General features: G+C 40.0%; 2 protein-coding genes across 2 annotated transcripts in view; one reads left to right on the top strand and one right to left on the bottom strand.

Moving 5' to 3' along the window:
- nbeab (neurobeachin b) overlaps positions 1 to 16,337 on the bottom strand; it is a 249,282-nt gene that overhangs the window by 52,725 nt on the left and 180,220 nt on the right. Inside the window, exon 38 of the mRNA XM_037677882.1 lies at positions 10,840 to 10,976. Within this exon, the coding sequence (XP_037533810.1) occupies positions 10,840 to 10,976 (137 nt within the window). The remainder of the gene's footprint in view (positions 1 to 10,839; positions 10,977 to 16,337) is intronic.
- mab21l1 (mab-21-like 1) lies at positions 7,981 to 10,155 on the top strand. Its single transcript, XM_037677605.1, has one exon. The coding sequence runs from the start codon at positions 8,376 to 8,378 to the stop codon at positions 9,453 to 9,455; it is 1,080 nt and encodes a 359-aa protein (XP_037533533.1). The 5' UTR covers positions 7,981 to 8,375; the 3' UTR covers positions 9,456 to 10,155.

Raw genomic sequence — 16,337 nt, 5'->3', positions numbered from 1 at the left:
GAGTGAAAAATAAGAGAGAAAAGCAGCTTTTCCCTCCAGACTAGTGCCTCAGATGAGAAGGGAGCAGCGAAACGTGATCAAGGGAAGCTGTGGAGCGGTGCGGCAGGCGTCAAGATGAGCACTCAGCCAGCGAGTGGCAGCTTCCCCTTTTCCAGTCAATCATTCATTACAGAGCCAAGTGCTGCGGAGTGCCTCCTCTTTTTGACCTATCATATTACTTCCTCTGTAAACTCCTAATCCTCCCTTCGTTAGATGGTGTCAACAGCCGACATGCTCTCACCCTGCTTCTGAAACTCCCTGCTCAGACGCAGCCAAAGCCCTTCCAATACCACAGGACTGACACTAATAAAATAATTTGAAATTTAACAAGGTGGAACGGCACAACTTCATCCATTTTTACAGGTGCTTTCATCTACATTTTTGGCATGTTTTTCTTAATCATTAAAAAAAAAAAATCATAAAATTCACATCATTAAATTACTTTTTCTTTATGTCCCACCATCAGCTCCAGGACCAGATCACTTTATGTACCACAAATAATGCTATGACTTTTACTCTTTAATCTTTCATTGGCTGACCAGGGATGCCCGTTTTTTGTGCCTTGAGGCTGTTCAGGAGCAGGTGAAAGCCTGGAGGCAGGAACCTGCGCATCGGCTCTTCTTCACCCATCATGGCTCTTTTAAGGAGACCCCATCTCACAAGTTTCTCTAACAGAGCCTGGTGAGGTGACAACTATAATGAGTCCAACAGATGAAAGCCCAGCAGGACAAGGCAACATTCAGATACATCTCAACTCACACACGCCAGGGCAGCAATCTGGGGCTCACTTTGTGAATATTATTTAGAAAAACAAAAGAATTGGACCCAGAGTGAAAGAACTGATGAAGCATCTGTTTTGGTAGAGCGGAAAAAAACAGTGTTGAGGGTGGTTAAAATGAACTTCTCATCATAAACATCAGAAAAACAATCAAGTTTATCAGAGGCATGCACAAGCTTATTCAACTGTCTTGCACTTGCACACATCAGAACAAAGACTTAACAAAAAAATACATATATGTAATGACATTTGTGATCATTTTTCATTTTTAGAAGGGTCCCAACTTAGGCTGTCAGACACCAGACACTCAAAGAAATGACAAGCCTGATTTAAAATGGTTCTGAGTGTATAAAACTTGTGAACATAACTGAAAGCCAAGTAGTTTTATAGTTATGTTATTAATAACACACATTATTCAAGCCTTTGTAGTCTTAAAATGTCTCATTTTAATGTAAATGTCTGTGACAAAGTTGGTCACACCCTACCCTGCAACAGTAAAAGATGCAAATTGCCATTTAAAACAAGCAGTTAGCATCTGGTCTCATGTGTGCATGTTTTAGGTGAAAATGATGGAAATGAGGTAGATTTGATTATGGCATGCTCTCTATGTGCTCCACTGTGGTCGTTGCTAGTAGCAGGCTAATATTCAGCACAGCTCACCACAACCAGAACTAATGAAAGTAGACAAAATGTCTCTGCTGCCATCTTTGTCTAGCATCCGCTCAGGGTGAGCCTTCCTTTTCCCCTCCTCTCCTTTTCACCGTCCCCCTCTTTTCTCTTGCTTTTGAAGGGAGGTGACAGCGGCATAAAATGGTGGCAGACAAATGTGGCTTCCATGTGGCAGCAATAGTGGGGGTGACAGGCCAGACTGAGGCCAGCACTATCAGCTGCGTATGGCTGTTGCTTTGAACAAGCTGGATGGTTGCCATGAGAAGATCAGTGCAAATCTGATGAGACACTAGTGGTTACAAACAAAAGCAGTTAAATATCAATTCTTCAAGTTCAAGTTTCTTTATTGTCATTCGCATCACATGTGATACATGAGGTGGAATGAAATTGTGTACTCAAGGTCCCAGTTACACCCAAAAATAGTGAAAATATAAAGTACAGTATAAAAAGAGACAATACAGGATCTAGGTATATAGTGCACAGTCATAAATGAGCAGAGAGAACAGGAGGGGGCTCAACACACAGCCCTGGGGGGAGCCAGTGCTGAGGTTTATGGTGGAGGAGGAGAAGTTGTGGATCCTCACAGATTGTGGTCTGTTTGTTAAGAAGTCCAGGACACATTTGCATATGGAGGGGATTAGTCTTAGTGTGAGTAGTTTGTCCACTAGGGTCTGAGGAATCATCGCATCATAGTCTTCAGGCCGGTGGGAACTGTTGATAGGGTGAAGGAGGGGTTCAATATATATATATATATATATATATATATATATATATATACTTTATCTAAGATATACACTAAGATATGTGCTAAACACTAAACAATATGTGAAAAGATCTAAGTTATACACTAAACACTAATAATGTAAATAATACGGTATAATAAACAGCAGCCTGAACATGAGTCTGTAGTGAGTAGATGGGTATGAATAAATACAGCAGCATGAGATAATCAGCAGCATGAGATCAGCAGCATGGATAATCAGCAGCACAAATCTTGCACATCAGCAGAAATCAAATCAGCAAATAAATAAATAAAATAAAAAACAAATAGCAGCAAACCTTGAAATACCAACAAGCTCCTGAAAAAAACTGCTGGCGGACTGATGCATAAACTTTGTTTTTATGGAGGTTGGTTAATGTCTGTTAGTTCACTTTAAGTTGTATTTCTTGAACTAACTAATGTTTTACTTTGCATTTGAAAACGGTTTCTGGTTAATAAAATGCTACTTCATCAGCTGTAAACTCCTAAACTGCAAAATTATACTTACAGCTCATGATAACAACCTTGTTTGGCATTAAAACATGAAACGCCAAATGTGTAAACATGACAAAACACTTTAAATCCTGTAAAACTAGCAAACAAATGGCTTACGGTTAAAGCTGAGTCATTCAGGGGGTCATTAGCTAACCCCCAAGCTCAGAGGATGATGAAGTAAGGGCGTAAATCACAGAGTGAAACAAGACAGACTCCTCCGATTCATTAATGGAAATGATCTGTCAATATGCTGGAGTTAATTCACACGTGTCAGCTGGGCTCAGCTCACAATGGGCCAGCCAACTTATGAACTCCCCGCACCACTCCAGTGAGTCCATAAAACAACTGGCAACGCCGCTGGGGAGCACCCTGAGACACCACCCTTTTGCAAAGACCACCAGATGACACAGATGGGGCAAAACCAAACAAAGACGAGACTTCTTTTGTACAACGAGGGGACCCCTTTCAAAAGCCATTCATGCAACAAATTGGGGAAAGCTGGCCATGCAGCACTCCGAGTTTGCTCTTTTATTAGCGTGTCCTTACGTCACAGTAAGTGAAATCAGATTTATGGCTGTTTACAACAAAGGTGGTTAAAATCAAGCAGACTTTTACCTAAAAAAAAAGAAACACAGTGCTAACCAACAAAAGTTTGGCTGTGTTAACCAGAACCAGCTTGTTTCACGTAATAAACAAGACATCCAACTATTTTTTTAACACTTTCCAACATTGCGCAATAGTCAAAAAATAATGAGCTAAAGTATTTTAAGGAAAATAACTCACAGGTTGTTTGCCTAAAAATGTAGCTATTTTTAAAAATAAAAAATAAAGCTAAATAAAATAACCCATAATCCGTAACTTCTCTTTTGTTAACCACACCAGTTTAATTGTCTTATTACAGTCAGTGAAATAATTTATAAGCATGGTTAAAGTTCTGTACCTTTAAATAGCATCAAGTTTTGTGTTCCAAAGGCAACGCGTCATCAAAGAAGGTTTTCTTGCATGTAGGTCAATAAATATGTGCAAACAAGCTTTTCCTCGTTAGACCCTTTGCATTTCTTTTTCTTCTTCCATCTCAGCTGCACACTAGTGCTGCTGCAGCAATCTGCATAGAGCGACATTTGTCATCATTAGCCCAGCTCTGACAGTTGGCACCCCGCACCTCAGATCTCCAAGACTGGCAATTATGAACCCTTCATTCCTTATTTAGGCAACATTGCCTAATTTCAGTGCAGGCTATCTCAACAGTGTTTTATTCCCAACAGTCACAAGCCAACAATACACTCTCAGTTCTTTCTGTTCCTTTGTTTGTCGTCCAAAAGTATTCCTAATCCTAGACCAGACGACATGCAAGTGAGATTTGCGTTCAGGTAGTCTGAGATATGAGATTCGAGAGCTCTTTATATGAGCATCTGGGGGTCAATGGGTAGATGATTATATTGCCCACGTTTTAATGGTAGACCATTTGCAAAGATTGAGATTAATCACAATGTATGCGCTAAAAGGTTGCTTTAAACATGGTGAAAAAGAACAAAAATACTAATTTAGAAAGATAAAGCAATGACAAAAGCAACAAAATTATTTAAAAAAATGCTCCCTAATTATAGCTAGTGCAGATTTTTGTTAAACAACAAAAATGAAATAGTAAAAAAAAAAACAGGAAAGTAATGCTAATATTTGCTAATATGCGAGAACAGAACTACAGCAGATTCCTGCCAGATGAATTACCTGTGCAGGAAAAGCTGCACTGAATGTCAAGTTAGGCAGAATTTTTCTTTTGAGATACATCCAGACATTTTCTGGATTGTTACTTTGACAAACAAAACTGAATGGTATTCATGCTAAATTCATGCAAATACATGCATGTAATTTATCACCAAGGCTGACAAGCGTACCATATTGCAGAGGGGAGGGGTGGAGGGCCAATTGAAAATGAGCAGTCAATTAAATTTTATAATTTACACTTACTCTTTAGAAAAAAATCTACCATTGCATTTGGGGAGTTCTCGGATAAGCCGAGAAGCTGAGATGAGGTAACAATACTGGGTCTCTGAAATCCTGCACGAGGCAGCTTTCTGACTTAACCAAAAGAGATTGATGATACACAGAAGGAAAAAAAAAGATTGGACACAACCCAAAGGGGGTCCACGGTGAGGCTCCAGGCCCCAAAATTAGCCAGCCTCCTACAGAGATGCCATATTGCTTGAAATAATAATGATCCATTAATAATAATCTCAATGACAATTTCATTTTATAGCAAACAAAATCAGAGAAAACATGTTGAAGCGACTGGTTATCCCATGAGAATATTATTTTGTGCAATTTGAGTGTCATTTTTGTCACGTTTCTACAGTGTCAATCCTTTAAATCTGATTCATACAGACATATGTCATCCGATTAAGTCCACTTTGACTAATCTGCACATTAACTTAGATGCTTGCTGGTAAAGTCACTTTGAAGATGGCTTGAGGGTTCCTATGACACCCAAAATTCAATTTAAAAAAGCAGATGTCTGACTTTTTTTTGTTCTTGTGAAATAGGATTATTACAATTATGAAATATTATATTTAATTACACTGCCATCATACTGATAACAAAAAACTCATCTATAATCATACGATTGCTGACCACAGACTTGACTTGATTCACTTTAGGGATTAGGCAAATCTTCAGCTTTACAACATTTATGGATTACATAAATTACATTATATTTTTATTTCAAAATAGTTTAAATAAAAAAGATGAAATGCAGATGCACAAAGTTGTTGACAACTATTTTAATCAATAATACTGATAATGAAGCTATTTTTTTCAAGCATATTCCCTAAAAAAAAAATAATAATAGAACTTCAAAAGTTCAAGAAGTCTTCATCAAAAAACATTTCTTTCATCAAACCTACTGAACCTAAAGTATACATGTCCATCAACAGGATGATCAGTTTTACTAAAAGAAGGGGGTGTGGAGAAGAAAGCTGAATGGTGTACAGGAATGTTCTGAAAGCAAAGAGGCCTTCAAAACAGGGTCACATGCAAAATTAGAGGTTGAAGCATTCATATTGATTTACACATTCATGTATTTTTCTGCTTTAGAAGTAGATTTGTGCTGGAATCACAATCCCATTTATCACAGTGAAGGGCCTCCGTTCGCCTCGCAGGGTACATGGAGTGACAAGAATGTCGGAGTGGTAAAGATATGAGTAAGAAGTTTGGATCGTCTTGGGCCAGACCTGACAACTGCTGGAGTCATGGGACTGTGGAGCAGGTTGAGTTACTGTGGGATCTGTGCAGCCACATGCTTTAGATTAAGAGGTGATAATCTCAATGAAAATCCCCCCTTCTATCATGCAACATGATGGCCAAAGGCTTGAGCGTAAACTCCAGTCGTGCAACTAGACTCTGAAGTGTATGACTTTAAGCATGATAGTCTGGAAAGAGAGGCTGGTTTTAATAAAAACCAGGTACCTGCTGAGGTAAAGACAGTGAGAAAAAAATGTCTGTAAAAACTTGAGAAGGGAATAAGCTTTTAGCGACCTCTCAACCCGAAAACCTTTCATGATATGCTCCATATCCTAAATAAATGTGAGAAAAAAAAAACGTATAGTTTGGAAATTTAATCTGGCCAAAATACAATTCAGTAAACGTAAGTGAACGCTTAAAATAACTTAAAACGTCTAGCATATCCCACAATTGGATTTCATACTTCAAATCTGTAATTTCTGCCTGGTAACAGCGTAAAATTATCACTAGAATTGCCAAGCTGCTACTGGCAGAATATCCGTGACAGGTTGTGATGATAATGGGAGTCACCGATCCATCAAGGTCCTTCTGCACAGCCCACCCCTCCGCTCAGCCACATCCACGTGGTGAGCTGGAGCTGAGCAGCAGCAGATTGCCCCCATAATGTCTGGTCGTTTGCAGCTCTCTGTGGCAAAGATGAACGTAAACGTCTTTGTGTTCCTTATCTGATCTATGCAGCAGCTTCTTTTTTGAAGCTTTCTTCAAAGCATGAACATCACCATGAGACAAAGTGCACTGATGAGAGCCAGAGAAGGTCCAGTGTAAGTGTGAATGCAAGAGTTTTATTTTATTTTTTGTGCTTTACAAGACCTTTTATAAAATGTTCTGCTGCTCCATTTCCAATTGAAGAGTATATTCTATTTAAATTTAATTTCTTTTTGCCTGAACAATTAATTGCTTTAGCATTTTTTTGTTATTTATACAACATATTTGATGACATTATTGTTCAATTTAAAATATTTTAATCACAATAATTTTAGATTCAACACAAAAATCTTAAAAAAATAAATAATTCACAGATCACTACACTGACTTCATATTTCTTTAAAGTAATCAAATCCAAACATTTATGAACATTTTAATTTAAAAGGCAATTTATATTTCGATCTATAATAAATATTAGTTGTTGATAAAAGCTGATTAAAGTTAATAATTAACAATAACACACTTGTAATTTAAATTATAGATATCAATGTAGAAATTATGATTTTACTCAAAATAAAAGCAAAACAAACAGAACTGCCTTTTCTTATCTTAAAAAAAAAAGCTTTAGAAATGTTTTTAAACAAAAGGAAATTCAACAAGTATATTATAACTATACTTTCAACAAAACGCCTAAGGGCTCATATTTCAAATACATAAATAAATAAATAAATAAATAAATAAATATTTTCTCTCCTCAGACTGCTATACAAGAACATAAAAAACTACAACAATAATATGAGTACATTTTATTAGTAGGCCTACAGGCTTTCAAAAATAAATTGCACTGTAATATATATATATAAACATTTGGCCATTTAAATAAAAAAAATATATATTTATAATTTTGATTCATCTGATGCGTCTTAATGCAGGTAAATTTTAAATGCGACTAAAACAGATTTAATTAATAAAAAAATATGAACTTTAATCAGACAGTGCGAATATTAAAACATTTTGAACCCACCTACTGTTTCATACAAGATTAAATACAGACAACTTAAAAAAATGAAGAGAAAGTCCAAGTCAAGTAAAACAAACAAACAAAAAAGTCATGTTTTGTCGTTTTCTTCAGCTCAGACGCGTGGGTGTACTTCCGCTCCTCGATGAAGCTTTATTTTGTCCTCGCAGTGTGTTCGGTTTGTTTCCGACAAACTGCGGTGACGCGCTGCACAGCGATTGGACAGCTTGGTTTTAACTCCTCCTTTATATTAAAGCGTGTGTGTGCGCGCGCGCGCGTGTGTGTGTCTCTCCCCTGTTGTAAAACACAGCAACACCGAGCGTTTGCGTAAAGAGGGCACACTCCACTCTGCGCAATTACGCGGGCTCCTGCCTGGCACAACGATCAGACAGAAGATAATTAAAGGCGCTTCTTCTTCAGCTACAAACGAGGCGCAAATGGACTTTTAACAGCAGCGTCCGGACCGAGCTTACTCTCAGCACTTCGATGCAGTTTGCAGCGCAGCAGCTGTGGATGTGATGTGCTCTGAGCACATCCTAATTTTATAAATAGACTTGTTTTTCTATTTAAATAGCTTTCCGTCTTCTCTAAAATTGGCTCCCGTACAAACAGCCGCGTTGGATCCCTCGGCGTACTGCGAGACTCCGGTGTACAACCCGGATCTCTGCCCTAACATGATCGCCGCCCAGGCGAAGTTGGTGTATCACCTCAACAAATACTACAACGAGAAATGTCAGTCTCGGAAGGCGGCCATCTCCAAGACCATCCGGGAGGTGTGCAAGGTGGTGTCGGATGTGCTGAAGGAGGTCGAGGTGCAGGAGCCCCGCTTCATCAGCTCCCTCAGCGAGATGGATAACCGCTTCGAGGGACTGGAGGTCATTTCGCCCACAGAGTTCGAGGTTGTGCTCTATCTGAATCAGATGGGGGTGTTCAACTTCGTGGACGACGGCTCCCTCCCGGGCTGCGCCGTCCTCAAGCTCAGCGACGGCCGCAAGAGAAGCATGTCCCTCTGGGTGGAGTTCATCACAGCCTCCGGCTACCTCTCCGCGCGCAAGATCCGATCGAGGTTTCAGACGCTGGTGGCGCAGGCTGTAGATAAGTGCAGCTACAGAGATGTTGTCAAAATGGTCGCAGACACGAGCGAGGTGAAGCTGCGCATCAGAGACAGATATGTGGTGCAGATCACCCCGGCCTTCAAATGCACTGGCATCTGGCCCCGAAGCGCCGCGCACTGGCCCCTGCCGCACATCCCCTGGCCGGGTCCGAACCGAGTGGCGGAAGTCAAAGCGGAGGGATTCAATCTTTTATCCAAAGAGTGCTACTCCCTGAACGGAAAGCAGAGCTCGGCGGAGAGCGACGCTTGGGTGCTGCAGTTCGCTGAGGCCGAGAACCGGCTCCTCCTGGGCGGGTGCAGGAAGAAGTGCTTGTCGGTCCTGAAAGCGCTGCGCGACCGTCACCTGGAGCTGCCGGGACAACCCCTTAACAACTACCACATGAAAACTTTAGTTTCCTACGAGTGTGAGAAACATCCCAGGGAGTCGGACTGGGATGAAAACTGCCTCGGAGACCGCCTGAACGGGATTCTATTGCAGCTTATTTCGTGTTTGCAGTGCAGGAGGTGCCCGCATTATTTCCTGCCCAATTTAGACCTGTTTCAGGGGAAACCGCACTCTGCTCTAGAGAACGCAGCCAAACAGACTTGGCGACTGGCAAGAGAAATACTGACCAACCCCAAAAGCTTGGAGAAACTCTGAGGTAACATAAACAAAGAAAATATTTGTTCACTTAGTTTAAAAAAAAAAGTGTTAAACAGGCCTAACGAGCTCTGGAATGGACACAAAAACAATCTGCAAAGTCTTAAAATGTGACTGTTGGTGAACATGTTTTGGTCCAGCCTGTTTTAAAATGATTTCTTATAATAACTGATCTGCAATCATCCCTGTTCACCTTCTGGAGGTGTTAACAGGCTAAAGCAAGTTTAAATTATTGCAAACAGCTGACTAAAGCCAGCAGTGGTTGCTTTTCTTTCAAATCTCACTTTTCATAAAGTGCTTTAAAATAAAGCCTCATACAAAATTTGGATTAAAAAGAAAAACACGCCTGTACATTTTATACTGTAAATACATTCATAGATTGTGATTCAAGTGGTCTGAAATTGTGAATGTTGTTCTGTGGCAAGTAAATAGGATCCACCCGTTTAAATCTGAATTTTGATCCCCTTTTTTTCTGGTAGAAACGTTTTTAATTTATACTTGCATCAGTGGTAGTCTGACTCACCTGTTTCAATGAACATTTTAAAAAAATGTTTTGAAAGTTTACATTTTGGAATATAGGCGTAAGACATTTGTTACATCGAAAACATTCCATCAGTTTTACTTGAATTATTATTTAAAATTATTCAAAACATTTGAGTTGTTTGTCCTTTTCCATGCTTAGGCCTGATTAAAAAAAAAAGAAAAAGAAAATGAAAGCCTATATATAGTATATATAAATATATTACAGTTTAATTGGAAAAATGCACTTGAAATACACTGGATTATAACATCTGTGATCGGATTTTATTATTATTATTATTATTATTATTATTATTTCTGTCTTTGGTCTAATTTAAAGAGTTAATAAAACAAGGTGTTTTATATTTGTGTCCTATTATGGTCTTATTAAATGCACACTGAGTAAAGCAAGTCATGTCAGAATAGTTGTAAAAGCATAGAATAAGTATTAATGGTTTAGGTTAAAATGGGGGAAGCAACTTTACAATGTTTATTAATCATAAAAAAAAACTAATTAAAACATTATAATTCTTGAGGAATTATATATATATATATATATATATATATATATATATATATATATAACCTGCAAGAGGGAGAAAATAAAACGCAGGTGGAAATAAAACAGGAAATATAGCTACAATTTAAAATATTGCATCGATAAAAAATACTTTTTGTCAATTAAGTAAACATCTGGCCAGTGAACTTGTGTGTACTCTCATGAGTTTTTTAAGTTATATCGACAATAGTTCTCTAAAAAGGAGCTTGGTCTGAAAGGAAAATGTGAACAGATGTACAACAGGCTGCAAACCAAAGTGTCTGGTTTAAACCTGAGCAGAACAGGAGCCGTTTTGTTTTTCCTTACCTTTGGGTCGACCCTTCTGAACGCAGGGTCCTCTTCGTCCACCTCAAAGTAGATTTCAGAGGTGGTGACGGACAGGGTGCCGCGCGCGACCAGGACCGGGGCAACAAGCTGGGCCGAGCTACTCAGAACCACCGGGCCTGCGGAGTAAGGAGGCAGACATGTCTGATTTTGTATAATAACGTAAAACAAACAAACAAAACATCTTACTTATATTAAATGAAGCGCGGGACTTCGTCTAAAAACAAACTGCGGGTACCAGCGGCCTGCAGAAGTTTGCGCGCAGACGCAGTGAAACAATATCATCCTGGTTTTTAAAATAATTCATCATCCAGTCCGATTTATATGCATAGCCCTTAAAACTATATATATATTTTAAATCTTGTCATAGTAATACCTAGAATTATGATTTTGCGCACAGCAACATGCGCAAATTCACCGGAGTAACGAGTAGCCTATTAACAAAATCAGAATGAATTGAGAATTATTTATGAGTTTAAAAACTGTTTAAAAAAAAAAAGAAAAAAAAAAGATCGCTATTAGGAAAACTGTTTCCACAATATTTTGGAAAAGCTCGTATTTTAATGTATTTGCACCGCGAGTGTAAAACGCGTGTTTATCCAAGCGTTCTTTCACTTAATTTCGATTATTTAAAAACAAACAAACAAACAAAACAAAAACAAAAAAAAATACAGGATAATTATAGACCCGCTGCACTGATGAAGCTTGTTGTCAGGTGCAAACCTGATCGTGTTCAGGATTTGTGACCTGATCCTGATCAGATGTTTTAGTTTTCAGATCAGTGTCGCTGTGGAGAACGGTTACAGTGATTTGTCTGCTCCAAACCAGGATATTTATCGATCCCTTAAACTCCAAAGAGCCACTTTAATGTCTCGTCAATCTTAATCTGCGTTCCTCAGCCAATTACGGCTGATAGTGTTACAGGAATACAAGTGGATTTTGGTTTGAACTCCCAGAGCGTCCCTTCATCGCTCTTCCAGGCTGCTCGGTTGAACCATTCTCCCTGGATAGTTTTTTTTTTTCCTCTTCTCCTTCTCAGCCTTGCTCGGTTCCATTAACGATTCTTCTGTCTGCTGCAGCCTTCACCCCAGATACTACACTCTGTTTTTGAGATTTTATTAATAACCAATCACCTCAGATGGATTTACACTTGCAGCAAACATTATTAGCCCAAACAAACAAACAAACAAACAAACAAACAAACAAACAAAAAAAGACTTACCAAATCAAGTGAAGTGAATGTGTAATAGCTAATAGTCATAAATACAACTCCAAGTAAACATTTTTATTTGGTACATATATATTTTTGGCTTTAGTCAGTTACAGTAAAAAATAGATTGACTTGATGGTTACACCTTAATGGCCCTGAAGAATTATACAATAACACTAGAAATAAGACTGCTATGCGGGCAGCACGGTGGTGCAATTGGTAGAGCTGCTGCCTCTTAGCGAGCAGGTCCCTGGTTCAAATCCCGGTCCGGGGGCCTTTCTGGGTGGAGTTGGCATGTTTTCTCTGTGCATGCGTGGGTTTTCTCCGGGTACTCCAGTTTCCTCCCACAGACCAAAAACATGCATGTTAGGCTGATTGGTAACTCTAAATTGTGCATAGGAGTGAGAGAGAGAGTGAATGGTTGTTTTTCTCATATGTCTATGTGGTCCTGTGATGGACTTGTGACCCATCCAGGGTGTATTCCGCCCCTTGTACAGTGATTGCTGGACATGGGCACCGGCGACCCCCATGATCCAAAATGGAAGAAGCGGGTAAAAGATAATGGATGGATAGATGGAAGACTCCTATGCAGTATTTAAAGAGCTACACTGACAGTACAGCCTGAAGCTTTAAGTATCCATTGCTTATGGGCAGGATGAGGATTAGGCAGTAATCCCCTCAGGGATTCTTCCATAATTAGGCTATGAGGCATTAAAATGTTTGCATGAAAATAATGAAATTAGGGGCAAGTTACACAAGATAGGGGATCCGTACAGGATAAGGATATGTCACTGTTGGGTATTTCTGTCAATGAAAATGTTAATGATTCTCAAATGACAGGCCAGTATAATGAAGTGATGACAAGACTCATTTTAGAGAGGTGGACTTTGGGAGAGATGCAGAAAGGGTGAGTTGATCAATGTCTACCATGTAACAGTAGTGTTTTACTATTTTATATCATGAGGTAGGTTACTACCAAACATGAACTTATAAATTCAAATATGTTCCTAAAAAGAAAATTGTCTTCAGAATGGATACATTCAGAATTGTTTTGTTGTAAACATGTCACCCATCAAAATACTGGTATTTTAAATAGAGTCGTAAAATGTATACAAAAACGGTTAAAGCAAAACAAAATGATTGTGGCTGCTATAAGCCACACTTTGGGATGTATTAACATGCTTCCGGTATGCTGGCAGAACAGTCAAATCTGCAGGCTCCTCCTTGGCATGGGAAAACATCCTGAAAGGATAACACTGTTACATTCTTCCCTCTCACATGCATTTCTCTTTTGGTCACAATACGTGCCTACAAGAAAAAAAGCTAATTCAATGCCAGCTCAAGTACAAACATCATTTCTAGTGTTTGTGGGGGAGAAAAACTGATCATAGGTTCAGTAACCACAACTGCCTGAGCTCATGAGTGCAGGCGCCGCCTCTTTGGCAGCAGCAGCAGCAGGCGCTGACCCAGCGGCTGGCAGGAGGAGGGCTGTTGTTGACAAGAATCAAGTCCCAGATCTCTCATTAAGGCTGTTCATGCCTGAGATTTTAAACAGGGCTAAAACAGACTAAGCACTCTGTCTAAAAACACAACTGGATGTTTGAGCATGAAGGAGCGCCCCTAGCGTTGAAAACAAGAACTTGCATTTTACAAAAAGACGTTTTCTTTCGTGTTTCAAATGTCCACTTTTATATTTGTTTCAGTTTTTCAAAATCCAGCTCAGCACTTCAGTTTGTACAAGGTTGCTAATGGCTTTTCTAGGAAAAAAAAACATAACAAAAAGCTTTTGTTTGCATGTTCTTGTCTTTCTCTTTGGAATGACCAGTGAAGCGCAGGCATAAAGTGTCTGGCTATCTGTAGCAAGGAGGGGAGTTAATCTGCTCCTCTGAGATTCATCTGTGAAATTTTATGGGGGATTTTACAACTCTGAAGTTCCCCAATTCAGTATAGGCTTCACATGCTTAGCCGTGGGCAATATATAATGTAGCTCTGAATTGACTGCTTCAAATAGCAGTCTAGATTTTCAGACCACATTTTAATTGTTTTTATCGTAATGTTCACCTGGAAAGAATCATAGCATTGAATAATTTTATATAGTCCAGTTATCAGCGGTTACATGGCCGTTATTAGTTGTTATCGTCCCCATATGTAGCCGTCAGGCTGCCCATCATGTACCTCCTAGTACATATGTGTCAAACTCAAGGCCCAGGGTCCAAATGTGGCCCTCAATGACATCTTATCTGGCCCTCAAGATGATATGTGAAACAATTACTTCTATCTCTTTAATTTTTTCAGATGTCAACAGCACAGCAGAGAACATCAAATGAGACCAATTAAACTCTTGTTGAGGAACCTGTGACCAAGAAAATATGTTGGGTATCTGATTTGAGTTAATGTAGTTTCTGAAATTGGCCCTTAGTTTGAAAAAGGTTTAAATTTTGTCCCCCTTTTGTAAGTAAGTTTGACAGCCCTGTCTTAGTGGGTTTAAAGGTATGTTGTTAGCATTGTTAACAATGATAAAAGGCTTCCAAGGAGTTCCCAGGACAACCAAGAGACAGACTCTCCAGCACGGCCTGGGCCTTCCCCGGGGTCTCCTCCCAGTTGATATGCCTGAAGCACCTCCCTAGAGATGCGCTCAGGGAGCATCCTTACCAGATGCTTGAACAACTTCTACTGGCTCCTCTCAATGTGGAGGAGCACCAATTCATTCATTCAACCTTTATTTATACAGGTTAATCTCATTGAGTCACAAGTATTCATTTTCAAGAGAGACCTGTTTTAAACAAACAAACAAAAAAATACAGATGAGATACACACAACAATAAACAGTCATAAAAAACATATAAAATGAAAAGTAAATAAAATTATTGCTATAATATGAAATACAAACAAGCTACAATATGAAATAGGGTAAAATACTCCCAGCTGCTTCACACTCGGCTCCAGTGAGAGCTGAAGAGCACAGCACAATGACACCAACAGGACTACATCATCTGTAAATAGCAGAGATGGAATTTGAGGATCTGCAGTTTGACCAATGATCAGACTCATTTCTCTAGTACCCCTGAATAGGCCTTACCATGGAGGTTAAGGAGAGTGATGCCCCTATAACTGGAGCACACCCTCCAGTCCCCCTTTTTGAAGAGAGGAACCACCACCCCACTGTACCAATCCAGTGGCACTGCCCCTGATGCCCACGTGATGTTGCAAAGGCGTGTCGACCAAGACAGCTCCACAACGTCCAGAGCCTTAAAGAAATCAAGGCAGATCTCATCCACCTCGGACTCCAGAGCCCTGATGCCATAGAGTTTTTTAAACTACCTCGGCATCCTAAGACACAGTTGTGGATAGAACAACCCCAAAGTCCCCCATCTCATCTTCCTCCACGGAAGATATGCCAGTGCCAATGCATTCCACCAGCAGTCACATGCCGAAGTGTCCCTGGGCAAGACACTGAACTCCTCATTGCCTCCGATGTGTGTCCCATCAGTGTATGAATGTGATAAAGCACTGATTGTTTTTTGTATAGATCTAGTAGAGTGCTGTGTGAATGGGTAAATGAGGGCACAGATTGTGGTGTAAAGCACTTTGAGTATCTGGATAAGATAGAAAGGAGCTATATAAGTACAGTCCATTTACAGTCCATTTAACAAACACTACATCACACAGGCACCAAGACAGGGGGGTAAGAGTAGACCCACACCAGCACCTCTCACCATGTGCAACTTCAGAGCTGAACAAGGTCCAGACCTTCTCAAGAAGAGTAGTTCCAGAGCTCATGCTCTGTGAGCCCAACCATATCTAGTCAGTACCTCTCAGCCTCTTGCATAAGCCCAGGATCATTCCCCACCAAAGAGGTTGTATTCCATGTCCCAAGAGCCAGCTTTGGTAAGCCAGGGTCAAAGTGCCAAGGCCCCCAACTTCAGCCACAGCTCATGTCGTCATGCATATGACTCACATGGCCCCTCCTATAGATGGTGGACACACAGGAAGGCAAACCCAGATAGCTCATTGGGGCTGAGCCTGACTGGGCCCCATGAGTAGAGAGACCTGGTCACCAGACACTCACCAACAAGTCCCTCCCCTAGATCTGGTACCAGGGTGAGGCCCCAGAAACCCATATCCAGGCAAGGGACACTGAACTCCTTGCTGTTTTCTGTCCATATGAGTTGTCCGAATCGTTCTTTATCTGACATGTCACATTTTTCCGGCGATCTTCGGATCACAGGCCCACCTTCTCTAACCTCTGCTCAACCACTCCCCCTTATAT

Source organism: Nematolebias whitei, chromosome 6, assembly GCF_014905685.2.
Source record: "Nematolebias whitei isolate Nwh7 chromosome 6, NemWhi1, whole genome shotgun sequence".
In the NCBI taxonomy this organism is placed as follows: domain Eukaryota; kingdom Metazoa; phylum Chordata; class Actinopteri; order Cyprinodontiformes; family Rivulidae; genus Nematolebias; species Nematolebias whitei.
This window is presented reverse-complemented; position numbering and strand designations above follow the sequence as displayed.